The sequence below is a fragment of the Hydra vulgaris genome, chromosome 15 (assembly GCF_038396675.1).
Source record: "Hydra vulgaris chromosome 15, alternate assembly HydraT2T_AEP".
In the NCBI taxonomy this organism is placed as follows: Eukaryota; Metazoa; Cnidaria; class Hydrozoa; order Anthoathecata; family Hydridae; genus Hydra; species Hydra vulgaris.
Genome location: NC_088934.1, coordinates 556,792 through 574,506, shown reverse-complemented (window position 1 = coordinate 574,506; position 17,715 = coordinate 556,792). Strand labels below are relative to the sequence as shown.

General features: G+C 25.3%; 1 protein-coding gene across 1 annotated transcript; it reads left to right on the top strand.

The window, feature by feature from the left end:
* The first annotated feature begins 7,973 nt into the window (after positions 1-7,973).
* LOC136092230 (uncharacterized) lies at positions 7,974-10,367 on the top strand. Its single transcript, XM_065819992.1, has 2 exons — positions 7,974-8,270; positions 8,555-10,367. Exon 2 carries the CDS (start codon positions 9,032-9,034, stop codon positions 9,986-9,988), a length of 957 nt encoding a protein of 318 aa, XP_065676064.1. The 5' UTR covers positions 7,974-8,270; positions 8,555-9,031; the 3' UTR covers positions 9,989-10,367.
* The last annotated feature ends 7,348 nt before the right edge of the window (positions 10,368-17,715 follow it).

Genomic DNA, 17,715 nt, shown 5'->3' with positions numbered 1-17,715 from the left:
TTTACATTCTATTGCTTTACATCAACGTGTTGCATCTGCAATGAAAAAATATAAAAAATCAATAAAAAACGATTGGTGAAGATTTAGCAGTTCATTATGGAATAAGTAATTTGCATTTTATAGATAATTTTACTGCGTCTTATTCGAAAACAGATCAAAGTAAAGCATCTGATCTGGATAAAGTGACACTATTGATGAAAGAAAAGATAAATGCTTCTAACTATAAAAATAAATTAAAAACTCTCACTTTAACTCCTGAATTTTGGTCTAGAGACTATGCTTCTAACTACTTTGAAGTTAGTGTGAATGCTATTCGAACAGCACGTTGTATGAAACAGGAGAGTGGCATACTTTTACTCCCATTGGACAAAATTGGAGAAAGTGTTGTCTCCATTGTTCAAAGTTTTTATGAAGATGATGAATACTCACGAACAATATCTAATAAAAAAAGATTATGTAAGTGTTGGAAAAGGAAAAAATAACAGAATACAAGTACAAAAACGATTGCTATTGTGTAACCTGAAAGAATTGTACAGCCAATTTAAAGTTATAAATCCAGGGATTAATAAATCTTAGAATTTCTAAATTTGGCAGTCTGCATCCTAAGTGGTGTGTAAGTGTTGGAACCTCAGCTGCTCACTCAGTGTGTGTGTGTGTTTATCATCAAAGTGCAGTTCTTCTTTTATATGCAATGAAATGGGATATAACTTATAAACATTTAATGAAAAAGGTTTGTTTTCAGTTATAAGTGTGTTTAATGTACGTTATAAGTTAGGAAATCTAAAAAAAGATATCAGTTTATACGGAAATTAATTTTGATATTACTTATACTTTTAATTATTATTGTCATAATTTTAGTTATTATTATGATTATTTAATGATTAGAATAGAAAATTTAATAGTAAATTATAGTGAATAAACTTGTTTTTTAGGTGGTTTGTGACATTTCAAAAAGTGTATGGTTCATAGATGTTTGAGTTGCCCAGAAACAGATGTCTTACAGCTATTTCTTCTTGAAGAGCTTGAAGAACTTGATTTCGATGATGAGTTAAGTTTTAATCAATGGCAAGGTACTGACAGGACCCAACTCGTCACACAAACTGAATGTGTTGAAACTTATATAGAGTTAGTAGTGAAGTGTATTGATGAACTAACAGCTCACTCGTATATCTCTAAATGCCAAACAAAGTTTCTTAAAGATTTAAAACTCAAATTCAATGAAAAAAAGTGTATCGTGATTTGTGACTTTTTTTAGAAAATTATGAATTTGTTGTGCAAGATGAGATCCAAAGTTATCATTGGTGTAAATCTGGATGTACCCTTCACCCAGTTGTTTTATACTATAAAGTAAATGGTATTATTTTACACGAATCATTTTGTTTTATGTCTGACGATGCGATACACAATACCTGTTTTGTCTATCAAATTCAGACTATTTTATGTAATTGTATCAAAGAAACCCTTCCTTTAATTTTCAAATTGTATAACTTTTCTGATGGATGTGGAGGACAATATAAAAATTATAAAAATTTTCTAAATCCATGCCATCACTCAGAAGATTTTTTATTGGAAGCGGAATGGATATTTTTTGCAACCAGTCACGGCAAATTTTCTTGCGATACAATAGGCGGTACAGTAAAACGAACAATAGCAAGAGAAAGTTTGCAACGTCCAAAGAAAAATAAAATACTAACAATCGATGCAATGTTTGAATTTTGCACTCAAAAAATGCTCACAATAAAGTTCTTTAAAATGATAAAGAAACTATGGTTAATGTTAGAGCTACGCAAAATAAACGATTTGAGAAGGGAAAAACAATACCAGGAACTCGAGGATTTCACCATTGCATACCAGTTTCGAAAACATTTATGTTATATAAAAAAACTAGTAACGACATAAATCCAAAATCTATTAATATAACTAAAAATTCAAGTTACCAAAATTTAAGTTTAATAAATTTTGAGCTAATGCAGAAGTACGAATATTACGCATATACATATGACTCGTTTTGGTGGATTGCAGTCGTCAAAGAAAAAGATGAAGAATATCAAGATATAAAAATAAAGTTTATGCATCCACACGGTCCATCTGAACAGTTTTTCCGGCTGAAAAGGGATGATTATCGTTGGATACCAATCATCAATGTAATAACATTAATAAGTGCACCAACAATAATATCAGACAAATACGAACTTTAAAAAAAAGATTTTTACAAAATTAATAAGTATATATTTGTAAATCAATAATTTTTTAATGGATATATTATAAAAAATTGTATATCAATTCAAGTATGCATCCTTTTTGTTTATTTTGAATACTACGATAAGCGAAACATACTATATTTGCTTTATTTGTAATATTCTTCATTTAATTTTTTAACTATGTATTTGGCAGAAATGATTTTTTCACACAATGTTCTTCAAACATACAATGATCTAATTTGAAATTTTAGGCTTAAAAAATTTACCGCACACCTAAAAATTTTACTGGGGCAGGTGTCCATTGTTTTAACATTTATAATTGATATTTAGGTACTTTTTAATGGTAATATGAGTTTTTTATTTATATATTCAAATTCCTCATCTAGAGATTAACTTAGTCACTTATTTTTAGAGTTCACACGTTTAAAGACTTAGTTTTAAAAGGCGAAATGTAAATTTAAAAATGGCGGAAAATGACCAAAACAATAATAATAGTCAAAACTAAAACAACCATTACTCACAAACCGTTGGGAGTTAGACCTTGAAATTTTGGGATTTATCTAATTTATTTAATGTACTAACTACGGTAAAAATCTAAAGAAAATCCAAGGACATAGGGCTGCATTTAAAAAAAAAATTGGTTGTTTTGACGTGGAATTACTTTAATGAAAAAGCTAAAAACATTGTCATTGTATTCGTATACCGTCCTCCGAGTGGTGCCGTCAAACCTTTTGAAGATTTTATAAGAAATACAATAGTTAATAATAATAATAAAAAACTATGCATTATTGGGGATATAAATTTAAATTCACTAACTTATGAAAAAAATCTAAATGCAAAATCGTTTTTTGATATGCTTTTTAAATATAATATATACCCACTTATTAATAACCCAACTAGGATAACTAAAAGTTCAGCAACTGCGATTGACAACATCCTTTTAAACCACTTTTCAGAAACGTCATTTGAAACAAGAATATTTAAAACAGACATTAGTGACCACTTTCCAATCTACATTAAAATTAATAACCTTATTATAAATTTGACGACTCGTCCAAAAACAATCATTTTAAAAAAGCGCAATCTATCAACTTTAAATAACAATAACTTCTCGCAAACACTATACGAACAGAAATGGAAAGAAGTCTATTTATGTAAAAATACTAACGAAGCGTACAATGCTTTTTTCAATAAATTTTTAAATATATATAATGAAACGTTTCCTTATGAAATAATAAAAACAAAAACAAAAACACTAACTAACCCTTGGATGAACAAAACTCTGAAGTAAAATGTTCAAGAAAAATGTTCAAGAAAGAAACAAAAACTCTATAACAAATTTCTCAAAAATGGAAATATTGAAAACGAAAACAAATATAAAAACTATAAATATTTTTATCAAAACTTACTTAAAAATTAAAAAAAAAAATTTTTACAGTAAAAAAATTACTGAATGTAAATTTGATATAAAAAAAACGTGGAGTCTAATTAATAACCTAATGGGTCGTAATAAAAGTAGCTCATTACTTCCTCTCAATATTACTATTAATGATAATAATATTCACTCCCCAACATAAATCTCAAAAGAGTTTAACAATTACTTTACTAAAGTTAGTCTAAATTTAGCTACAAAAATTGTACCTCCCATTGATTCATTCAAAACCTATTTAAATTCTGCCAATAATAATTTATTGGGTGATAGTGAATTAACGTTAAAAGAAATTGAGGAGGCTTTCTCATCTTTAAAAATAAACAAATCGCCGGGTTTTGATGAAATATCCAGCAATATTGTAATCTTAGATAAAAAACATATCATCAAACCTCTGTTTCATATAATGAAAATTTCAATAAATGAAGGTGTATTTCCTGATACATTAAAAGTAGCTAAAGTGTACCCAATCTATAAAGGCAATGATAGTTCTGATTTCTCAAATTATAGACCTATATCCGTATTATCTGTTTTTTTCCAAAATATTCGAACGCGTTATGTATAACAGAATTTATGTCCATTTCACAAAAAACAATCTTCTTTACTCTTAACAGTTTGGGTTTTAAAAGAATATTTCAACGGAGCATGCCATTATTGAATTAGTTAACCAAATAACTGACGGTTTTGAAAAAAATAAGTTTACACTAGAAATTTTGATAGATCTGTCAAAAGCATTTGACACAGTAAACCCCACTATACTCTTAGAAAAAAAATAATATTATGGTGTAACAAACAAAACACTTTCTTGGATAAAAAGCTACCTTACTGACCATAAACAATATGTGATTAACCCAGATTCTGGTACATAAAATATTCTATGTGGAGTACCACAAGGTTCAATTCTCGGTCCTCTTCTTTTTTTAATATATGTAAACGACTTCTGTAATGTATCTGTAAATTTAAATCAATTATGTATGCTGATGACACTAATTTGTTTATGTCCAACAGTGATATTAATCAGCTATATGGTGGAATGAATATTGAGCTATTAAAAGTAAATAAATGGTTCAGAGCTAATAAACTCCCAATAAACGTAGACAAACTCAATATACACTATTTTATAAAAAAACACAGGAAGAAAACCTGCCACCTAAATTATCTTTTCTTTCTATAAACAGTAAACAAATTAAAAAACAAGGATGTTTAAAGTACCTAGTAGTCTATGTAGATGAAAACTTATCTTGGCTTTCCCACATAAAATACATAGAATCAAAAATTAAAAAACTATTGATATAATGTATAGAATTAGTCATTTAATTAATACTCAAATTAATAATTACGTCTTAAATTAATATACTTCAGCTTAATTCATAGCTATATCAATTATGGTTACATTGCGTGGGCAAGCACACAACCTTCTAAACTTAAAAAGATATTAAATGTATAAAAACATGCTTGCAGAATTATACACGGAAAAAACAAATTTGAGCATGCAAAGCCGTTAATGAGGGAAATGAAGATGATGAATGTATGCAAGATAAATACATTTCAACACATGCTAGTTATGTATTATCATTTAAAAAATCTCACACCAAAAAACTTTGAAACAAAATTTAAGATAAATCAAAACAATAACTATTCTCTGAGATCAAACGAGAGGCTAACATACACACTACCTCGTAAATTAACTAAATACAAAGAATATAGTATAACATATCGAGGGCCTAAGATATGGAACCACATTAAAAATAACCACATCAATATGGTGAAAACAGTTAATTCATTTAAGTTTTATATAAAAAAAGAAATTTTAAAATTAAATGACAGTTTCTAAAACTTAACAAATGCACTATCGTTTCTTTAATAAACATTATCGTTTTTAACCTAATTTCTTGATATACTCAAAGGAATTCATTCCTCTTAATGTCTTTTTTTCTTTCTTTTCCTTTTCTTTTTTTTTTTTCATGGAGTTTTTGTTCTTTATCTTTTTTTTAATTCTATTTTTATTTTACTTTATTTCATTACCTTATTTTATTAGCACTTTTAAAAGCTCACATAGGGGCTCTATGAAAAGACTCTGGTCATCCATATCTTCTTTGAGCTCCCGTTTGTTTATATAGATATATATTTTCTTTTTTATTATAGAATAGTTTTTTATAGTATTGCATAAACAGCAAAATAAATTAAAGTAAAAAAAAAAAAAAAATTAAATAATCAAATCCAGCCCGTGTAGTAAGAGACATTTTTAGAAATTTTTTGATTGGAAGGATACAGATCATCTATTATAAGGGGCTGTTTCAAATTTAATGATTTTGTCAGCCAAAAAGACCACAAGTTGAAATTTGTACCCTTACAAAAAACCCAGCGAACTTCCAGTGAAAGTTCACTGGAAATGTAAAAGATCACTGGAAATTCACCGAGTTCGCTGGGTTTTCCGCAAAGTTGACAACTTCGCTAGAAGTTCACTGGAAGTTCACTGGAAGTTCACTGAAAGTTCACTGGAAGTTTAACGAAAAACGTCATTTTATTTCCAGTGATCTAAAACTTTAGTGGAAATTTAGCGCTGTTTTCCAATAATCAAAAACGTCGCTCGCTTTATAACTCAATATTGATATAACTTTTAATAACAGTTAAAACTTTCTTGAAATTTGACAGATATAACTGCTTGAAATTTTTTATTCCAATTTTTGTAATAAAGTAAACGTTGCTTTTTTGTATCTACAGTTTCAGTTTCTATTATTTTAAGTTCTACTCAATCTCCAAAACCACAGGTATGTTGTTCAGTATGTTCATTTTATTAAAGCGAATACATATTCAACTTTATAATTTCACAAAAATTTACCATTATAAATTTCTTTATTGTAGATAATTGAACATAATAGATAGTTATTGGATTTTAAATATATATATATATATATATATATATATATATATATATATATATATATATATATATATATATATATATATATATATATATATATATATATATATATATACTAGGGTGTCCCAAAAAACAACATTTTTGAAAATAATCTGCTCCCACCCACTAAATGTGTTCTATCAATACAAAAACACTAGGTTTAAAATTTTTTTGAATAAAAAATATTTTAAGGGGTCCCTTATATACATATGTATATATATATATATATATATATATATATATATATATATATATATATATATATATATATATATATATATATATATATATATATATATATATATATATACATGTAAAAATATATATATATATATACATACTATATATATATATACATATTTATATATATATATATATATATATATATATATATATATATATATATATATATATATACATGTAAAAATATATATATATATATACATACATATATATATATACTATATATATATATATATATATATATATATATATATATATATATATATATATATATATATATATATATATATATATATATATATATATATATATATATCTATATATATATATTTACATATATATATGAAGACCTCAGTGGAAAAACCGGCGTTATCACATTTAAAAAGTATTGAGAAAGTATGTGTTGATCATTAATAAATATCTTTATTTAAAGCAAAGAAAAAAAAAATTTTTTTAAAAAAAATAAAAAAATGTTTTGTTTTGAATAAATTTTAAATAAAATAATTAAAATATAAATTTTTTTAAATTGCTTAGTCTCATTTGCTTTAAATAAAGACTTTTATTAATGATCAATAAATAGTTTCTTAATACTTTTTAAATGTGACAACGCCGGTTTTTCCACTGAGGTCATCATATATATATCATATATATATATATATATATATATATATATATATATATATATATATATATATATATATATATATATATATATATATATATATATATATATATATATATATATATATATATATATATATATATATATATATATATATATATATATATATATATATATATATATATATATATATATATATATATATACATACATAAATATATATATCGTCAGCCCGAAATACAAGTGTCGTATTCGACATTTTTGAAAAAAATGACTTATATATGCGAACTATCTATTTTTTGTGGACTTATTTTAAAAAAAATTATCCGATAGCTCAATTAAAATTTTTTCAAATATATTTCAGTAGGTCATTTGTCGTAAATGAACTTTTCATACGAAACGCTCGAGTTACATTTGTTGTACTTAGCGTAGACCAATAGTAGCGTTCTATTTGCTCACGTGACTTTAGATTAATACGTATATTCATTCACTTGTTTACTTTTAAACATTTGTTTTTTGTAAATAAAAAGTAATGCATTCCATTTGTTTTTTAATATTGAATTGTTTTTTTTTCTTTGAATTGAATTGAAATGTTCGGTAAATAAAAATTATTACCCGTAATCAAAAGAACCAAAGTATTTATAAATATATCGTTTTTTTGTAAAGATAAGTAACAAATATGGAATATTTTATAACAAATATGGAGTATTTTATGGCTTGTGATGCTGATAACCCGATACCAATCGTATTGGAGCCTAACCACCAAATGGAAGAAGAAACTTCTAGATATGTAGTGGAAGACCCTACTAATTCATCTTTTTCTTCTACTATCATTTCTCCTAACAATGAAAAGTAAATATAATATACTTGTGTACATAGATTTGATTACAATACGTCTTGTGCTCGAATAGTTTTAAAGAGATCATTATTTTTTCGTTCAAAATAAGTTCTTGAAATTTCTTTTTATTATCATTACCTTTTATTTATTTATTTTTACATCAACTGTATTTATGCATTGTTTTTTTATAATACTCTAAATTATAGTTTTAATAACATTAATTTTTCTACTTTTAATAGGCAGTTTAATAAATAGTTTCCAATACAATAGATTTATTGTTACTTTAATTATATTTTAGAAAACTCACAAGAAAAAGACAAAGAGAGATTGTAACAAGTGGAAAATAAATGTTAGAAAAAAGCAAAGGCAGTGTGGCAAGGCCTACATAGATAGAAATGGTCAAGAGAGACTAGAGAGAAAAGTAGGAGAAGCTTGTTCTTCAGTGTGTAAACTAAAATGTTTTGAAGTTTTTAGTGCTAATGAGAGAGTTGAAATCCATTCTTATTTCTGGAACTTAAGTGACACTAAAAAACTTAACTTTTATACTCAAAATATAGAAAGGTGGGATTGTAAAAGAAAAAGTAAAAGTTTAGGAATTAGTAAACATAAGAAGTGTGTTTATAAATATCATTTTGAAAAGAACGATGTTAGAAGCAGAGTTTGTAAATTATTTTTTCTAAAAACATTAGATATCAGTGAAAGAAGAATTTACTATAATTTTGATAACGTGGAAAATAAAGTAAGTGGACTACCAAGGTCCCCGAAGAAAGAAAAAATGGTTTGTAGAAAAACTCCTAATCAAGTCTTGGATAAGATCAGAGAACATATAAATAGTTTTCCAACAGTTGATTCACACTATTGCAGAGAGAATACTAACAAAAAATATTTAGAGCCGTCATTAAGTACAATTAAAATGTACAGGTTGTTTATACAAACTTACCCAGAGTTCAATGTAAAAAAAGATGTTTATTATTCAACTTTTAATACAGAGTTTAATTTGGCATTTCATAAACCAAAGAAAGATTTGTGTGATTTATATCATAAGTATAAAAACAAAGAAGATGATCAAAAAATACTGCAGCATAGAGAGAGAAAGCTATTAACTAGACAAGAAAGAAAATGTGACCTAGCTAAAGTTGCAAATGGAGAATACAAAACCACAGCAGTTATAACTTTTGATTTAGAAAAAGTATTTCCCCTTCCAATTGCTAATATTTCTGCATTCTATTACAAAAGAAAATTAAATTGTTATAATTTCACAGCCCACTGTTCATTGAATAACAAAACTTATTGTGCACTTTGGAATGAATCTATGGCTGGTAGAGGTGCAAATGAACTTGCAAGTTGTCTGTATAAACTATTAAAGTTAATTATTCAAGACTGCCCTAATATATCAATTAATAAAATTATTTTGTGGTCTGATTCATGTGTTCCCCAGAATAAGAACTCAATTGTGTCTATGGCAATAAAAATTTTTCAAAATGAAAGCAGAATACCACTCATTGAACAGAATTATAGTGAACCTGTTCATAGTTCAGTACAGAATATTGACACTGCGCATAGTGTGATTGAGAAAAAATTAAGACATTTTGAGATTTACAGTCCTCCTACCTTATTCAAGTTACTGTCATCTATTGAAAAAACTTCTGGAGTAGAGTTGAAAGTCATACAAATGTACAAAGATGACTTCAAAAATTTTCAAACTTGCTTCCAAGTCTTTATATTTCCATAAAGTGCCTTTTGCAAAGGTAAAACTAATGTGTCATGAAAAACATCTACCTTTTCATATTAAATTCAAAACATCGTTCTCTGGTCCGTTAATTGAAGAAAGATTGGTAAAAGGTACCCCTCAGAAAAAGAATAAACAAATACTTAAAGTTCTGAAAGAATTTCCTCCATTAAAAAGTGATTCAACACGTTTTTTGCTCTCAGATAAAAAAATTAATGACCTTAAGTCAATGATAAAATATTTTGATGGTGATGATCTTGAATTTTATAATACTCTTTTTAAGTCACAAAGTCTGAACATTTAAATATATCACTTTGTAAAATGTTTTAATAAACGTATGTATTTATTTCTTTATTATAAAAAAAAGGAACAATAATGGAAATGGTTGTTTTTTATATTTAAGGTTTAAGTTATTTATATCATTTTTCACAGACAAATTAAAAGATGCGTGATAAATTAGTTATTTTATTTTTAATTATTTGAAAATAAATAATATTAATAAAAATTGCTTAATGTAAAAAAAAAAAAGTATAAGAAGATTAGTAATTTCTATATAAGAAGCTTGAAGATTAAAAACTGTATATTTCTGAATATAATGCCGATAAATCATTTCTGAGAAAGAATTAAAGGAAAAAAATGCGAAGGACAGTGGAAATAAAATTATACTAAAGTTTTAAGTCATTGTTAGTTACAACGTAAGAAAATTTAACCTTAATTCCCTTACTATCAAATTAATTGCATCTATGACAATTGTATTCCGACACAATGTTCTGATTTCTAAATACATTTGTTGTATTTGAAAAACAGTGCTCTTAGTTACGGGAAAAGTTTTTATTTTTTTATTTTTTTAACAATTTAAACAACAACTTATATTGATTTTAGTCAACTTTGTTGAATTTCAACGTGTAACTGAATTTACATAAAGAGATATTGTACTTTAAACTATGAACTCAAATATCTCAATTTAAACACAGTGTCTTATACAACACATGTATTCCGGGCTGACGATATATATATATATATATAAATATATATATATATATATATATATATATATATATATATATATATATATATATATATATATATATATATATATATATATATATATATATATATATATATATATATATATATATATATATATATATATATATATATATATATATATATATATATATATATATATATATATATATATATATATATATATACAGTGTCGTATACAACACTTGTATTCCGGGCTGACGATATATATATATATATATAAATATATATATATATATGTAAATTATGTTAGTGTCTATTTACCAAATAGAGTACTAAATGTCTTTAAAGAACAGAGCAATAATTAATTAGTAAAAAACACTTATCTAACTTTTATCTTCGACTTTAAGTTTCACCATTGCTGGATCATCAGGAAGAGGAATTCTTCCTGATGATCCAGCAATGGTGAAACTTAAAGTCAAAAGTTAGATAAGTGTTTTTTTACTAATTAATTATATATATATATATATATATATATATATATATATATATATATATATATATATATATATATATATATATATATATATATATATATATATATATATATATATATATATATATATATATATATATATATATATATATATATATATATATATATATACATATACATATATATACATATATATATATATATATATATATATATATATATATATATATATATATATATATATATATATATATATATATATATATATATATATATATATATATATCAGTGCCGGTTTTAGCACTACCAGCGCCCTGGGCGAGAATTCTACAGCGCGCCCCTAGCTCAATTTAACCCCATTCAAAAAAAAGGCAAAGGGTAAAATAACCAGATAGTTTCGCCCCTTTATATTTGGCGCCCTGGGCCATCGCCCAACCAGGCCCTACCCTAACGCCGCCACTGTATATATATATATATATATATATATATATATATATATATATATATATATATATATATATATATATATATATATATATATATATATATATATATATATATATATACATACATATATATATACACACACACGTATATATCCGTATATATCTGAATAATTTTAAATGTATTTAAAATTAAGTGCTCAATGTTTTTCAAATTTTCTGAATAATTTTAAATGTACTAAAAATAAAGTGCTCAATGTTTTTTAAAGAACATAGCAATAATAAGTTTGTAAAAAATCATTTATCGAACTTATTTCATTTTACACTGTGTTTCATCAATTAAGACTCATCAGAAACTTTCATTAATTAACACTCGTCAGAATAGATATTTTGTAAGTTTTATAATTTTCAAAAGAATTTTGAATTATCGGAATAATTATAAAATTTAAATAAAATTATAAAATTTTGTACCGCTTAAACACCTTCATTTAACATATATATGCATTTGATATTTATATATGCATCATACACTTGATACAAAATATTATATATTATTTGTAATCTTTAAATTTATGTAAGTCTTAGTATTCATAATGTCTAAGTTTGCTGTTATACAATGGTCTCACAATGGATCTGTTGAATGGGATACATCTGTACTTATCAGGGATTTTCTTGTAAATAACAAAGAAGGTGATGTAAGATACACGAAACTTACTAATCGAGATGAAGGCCCCATTGAGAAGGGTAAAGTTATATGTGTGGTTGGTAAGCTTCAAATTTGAAAATATTATAAGTTTTTTTTGATATTTTATATTTAAAGTTATTAATTATTTCAATTGCGTATGCTTCCAGCATTTTAAATATTTCATATAATAACATTGTTAGTAGTTTTTTTTTGTTTGATGTATTACAAACATCTGTTTTAAAGATATATTTAACATTTATGAAATAGTAATTATATAATTATATTTAGACAGTTTGGAAGAAGCTTTCTGAAAAAAAGCTCACTTATCAAGAAAAAAAAAGATAAGAAGTTGCTAAACATAACAAATGAAATTGAGGTTTATATATTATGAAATTTACTTTGAACAAGATCAGTTCAAACTCTGGATAAAACTTTGTTAATTTTTTAGGAGTCTGTTAGAGTTGAATATATAACAGTTCAGCAAATGGAGTTATTGTTGGTAAGTTTATTCTACTAATAGTTTCATTTATAAAAATGGCTTTAACTCTTCAAAAATGGAAACTTATCGAAACCATACAAATTAGGAAAAGTAGACATTAAGCATAAACGAAAACTGATTAACCTATCCTGTTTTTATTCATGAACATATAACTTTGTGTTACATATTTTTACAATATCTAGAACACTCATACTATGGCATTAAAAGAAGATTTTGCTAAGAAGCTAACAACCTTTGTATAAAAAAATAGAAAGTAAGTAAACGGTCATTTGTATTCCAAATAAAATACTGACATAGCTGAGATCAATTTTGGCAAATCTAGTTTTTTTTAACAATAATAAGAATTTTATTATAAAATGTTTTAAAAGTTTTAAATGGAATTATAATAACTAAACATTTGTGATTTACTTCATTAGCTGTTTTATGATTATTACTAGGTTGTCCTAGTGTACTTCATTTTTCTTTTAGTCATTCACTGCTTGTGACCATTCAGTAGATTAAAATGCCCAACTGTTTTATATGACCTTCTGTTTAAAATACCCTCCGTTTTATAATGCCCTATATTTTAAATTGTATTTATTTTATTTTACTTTTAGGGTTTGTTAGCAAAGCAGAAGGTGACTTAGGCGAAGAGTTGCCAAGAAAGAAGGCAAAAATGTTGATTTCCCAACCACCGACAACCCATTCAAAACCATTTCTATTATACTTACAACCAATAAATTCACAAATACCACCTCCTTTATCACAAACATTACCAGTAACTCCTCCTTTCTCAACCCAAACCCAATCCAAACAATTCCAATCTTTTTCAACTAATGACTCCATTAATGATAATCCTGATTCCTTTCTTTTTCTTAACAATCATAATTCGTTTCATGAAAATTCGTTCCATTCAATTGACTTCAATCAACTTCAATCAGAACGTTCAATCAACTCAAGTTCATTTCAAACGCCTTCTCTATCGTTTTCACTACCAGCACAACTAAATTCTGTTCCACAAATGCCACCCCCATTGTTGCATTCACAACCAACATCGCTAACAAATTCACACCTTCCACTACCAATGCATTCACAACTATCAGAACAAGTACCAGTACATTCATTAGTTTACCATACAACACAGCCAACTGATTATATATGCAGTGACAGAATCATGAAAACATGATTCCTAAAAGGGTCTTAACAGCACCCTCTGGAAAAAAGCTGGTCAAACAGTTATTAGGCTATTTTTATGAAAGAAATAAGTTGGTGAATGCTTCGCTATCTGGAAAAAAAGGCTCCTCAAAGTTTTCAGTTTCAAAAAAAGTTGGCCTTGATCCAGCGGTGTTGCATTTAATAACAGGTAAAACAAATATCTCAGATTTAAATACTTATACTCTGGAATTCCAGAATCATTTCAATTCGAGAAACTCCTAATCTGCAATTTTTACAGAACTTACAATATCCAAGTTTCCAAATTTTTCAAAAAATGATGTCAGTGTTGCGCTCTGTGAAAAAAGTCAATGACGAGCGCAGAGCTTATTTTAAAGCAGGTATTATATTTTAATGCTGGAGTTGCTTTTTCGTGTTTAATTATAATTTTATATCTTTAGTTTTCATCATTTATAAATAACATTTTATGACTACCATGTCTTAATTTTATTTTATAGAAAAACGATAAAAATGATCCGGATTTTTTAATTTTTTAATTTCAACTTGCTTGTGATTTTCGTATCATACTTTTTACTTTAAATGTTGCGTTTGTTATTATTGTCTTAGTAAATTTTTTTTAGTATTAATTATTTTGATTACCGTATAATCTCTAATAGTAACTAACTTTTATTATCACAAGTTTGGCTAAGTTTATGCTGTAGTGTCACCAATCAAATTTTTTTATTTTAAAGAAATGATTAATTTTTAAAGATAAATATGTTTTTGTTTTTATAATTTATCCTTGGTTTTTAAAGATATATTTGTTTTTAGCTGTTATACTGTTTTATGTTTGCTTACTATTCTACTGTTTATTTTATATATTATTATATGTTTTTATATAATTATTATATATGCCCTTTATATATTGTATCATTTTTTTTTAGCCCAGAAAACCCAAACGGAAAAGAATGCGTCAAGCGCTATATAACTTACGATTTTATTAATTTTTTGTTTTGTTTTGATAACTTATCTGTAGAGAACCAACAGACCGCATTTATGATTTTCTCGCCTCAAAATATACTAAAATATCCTAATAAATAAAATTCAAAGAAGTTTAGATAAGTTATCAGGAAAAGTAAACAAATTGCATTTATTCGAAAACAAAAAATGTACGTACAGCCTTTTGGTTCTCGACTTATGAAATTCATTCAATTTTTTGTCAAACAAGCTCGGATAAGTTTATGCAAAATAACTTCGCTTTATTAAATTTTTTTGTAGATTATGTTTTACGATTTAAATCTCTATCAAAACAAAAAAAATAAAAGTACAATTAAGATTTTTTGTTTAGTTTGTTTTTATGGTTAAAATAGAAAAAAACTTGATTTAAGCTAAAAAAATGTAAACCATTTAAATGCATCAAATAAGCTTTATATTAAATCGATCGAGATAATTATCTCGATCGATTTGAATAAAGAAACATGCGTAGTGTATAGTAAAGTGTATAGTAAAGAAACTCGTTCTTAACAAAATCTGAGCCAAGGTCAATAAAAAAAAAAACATTTACGTTAATATTAGTGAATTTACTTTTTATTTTCTTGTTAAAATTTATGAAAGTTTGTATTCATACTAAGGTAGTTTATTATTTAAGCATTGTATTTCTATTTTAAATATCGATATTTTTAAATAAATGTTATATTAAACATTTTTATTTTTCTATGCTTAATTTGTCTTATTTCGCGCTTATCGGTTTTAAATATTTAAAATGTTTATGAACGTTTTAAAAAAAACATATTCTAAAAAACTACATCTTAAAAAATAAAATTCCAGCGAATTCGCTAAACTTCCATTTTTTATAAATAAACATGAAAGTTGGCTCTGAAAAATAGCTGGAAATTGTAAGCGTTTTTGCGAACAAGATCACTGGAAGTTCGCTGGAAAAGATCACTGGAAGTTCGCTGGGTTTTGGAACATTTTTTCACTGGAAGTTCACTGGGTTTTTTTGTAAGGGATAATACATAATTTTGTTAAAACTTTATGGCATTTTTAAACAAGCTCTTTAATTTGCTTAAAGTTTTTTAATAAAAACAAGCTGTGTTAAATATATAGATAACGCTTTTAAACAACATGCTGTGTTAAATATATATGCAGAAAAAAAATCCGGGGAGTTCACTTTTACGGCCCCTCTATAAAACGGCACTTGTAAATGATGACATGCTTTAACATCATATTATTTTTATTAACGCACAATCAAAATTACCAGTTGATAGATAATCATAAATGTAAATAAATAAAATGTATGTTAATATTTTATTTAATATTATTAAAGTTTAACATGGATTATTACATACCAAAAAAACTCTATATCATGACTTATTAACGAAGAATATTGAACGCAATTATGAGCAAAATATTTTTTTAATTACAAATTGTTATTATTTTGTTTTAAATAACTAAACCTTTTTATAAAAAATAAATTATATGAGCCGCTTACAATCAGAATGGTGTAAAACAACGTTCTCTCAATTTGAGATTTTTAAAATTTTATCACAAACTAAAAAAAAAACAGCTATCAGTTTTTTACATAAACTTACACCTTACACCAGTTTCAAATTTAACAAAATGATCTTTTGTTTTCGCAATTATTGGCTTAACTCAACTTTTTTTATTTTGACTTACACCATGCTGATTCTCACCAGCTCACATATTGTTCACGAGACGTTGAAGGTCGCCTTATAAAAACATTTATAAAAATACATAACTTATAACTTTTTTTTAAGAACAACTAACTCAAAAATTAACTAGTAATTAAAACTACTTATCAAAATCTTTTTCACTTAGTTTTGCAAAAAATGTCTCGAAGTTGTTTTTAACACTTTGAACATAATCATTAAGGTCTATGTAGAATTCATCTTCAAAATACTTCTTAAGCTGCTCATTTTCACAGTTTTCAATATATTTAACGACATCTTGCTCTGAACTGTCAATAATTTTGGTAAATGATGCAGTTTTAAATTTTGTTAAAATTGAATAAGCTCTTTTAAACTTGACATTTAATTCTTCTTTTACCAATATTTGATAAGATAAGGTATCTTTAAAATAATTGTTATGTCTGTTGCCATATATAAACTCTAATAAAATATTTGAATTTGTAAAATAATCATGAATACAGAAATCTAAAATCGAGGCATAAAGCTCATAACTGGATATAAATATAAACCCGAGATTTGAAGAATTCGTTGAGCAGTCAGTATATTGAATATTCTAGATAGAATATCAACTAAAATTATCTCATTTTCGAGGCACTCAAATAGTTGTTTGTTAAGTAATTTATATTTGCTTTCAATTGGTTCTTTAAAAATTTCATAAACATTATATTCTGAGGCTTTCTTAAATTGAAAACAAAAAGGTTTTAAAACATCATTTGCCTCTAGAAGATTTGAACCTAGAAAAATTATGAAAAAAAAATATTAAAAAAGTAATTTTATATTT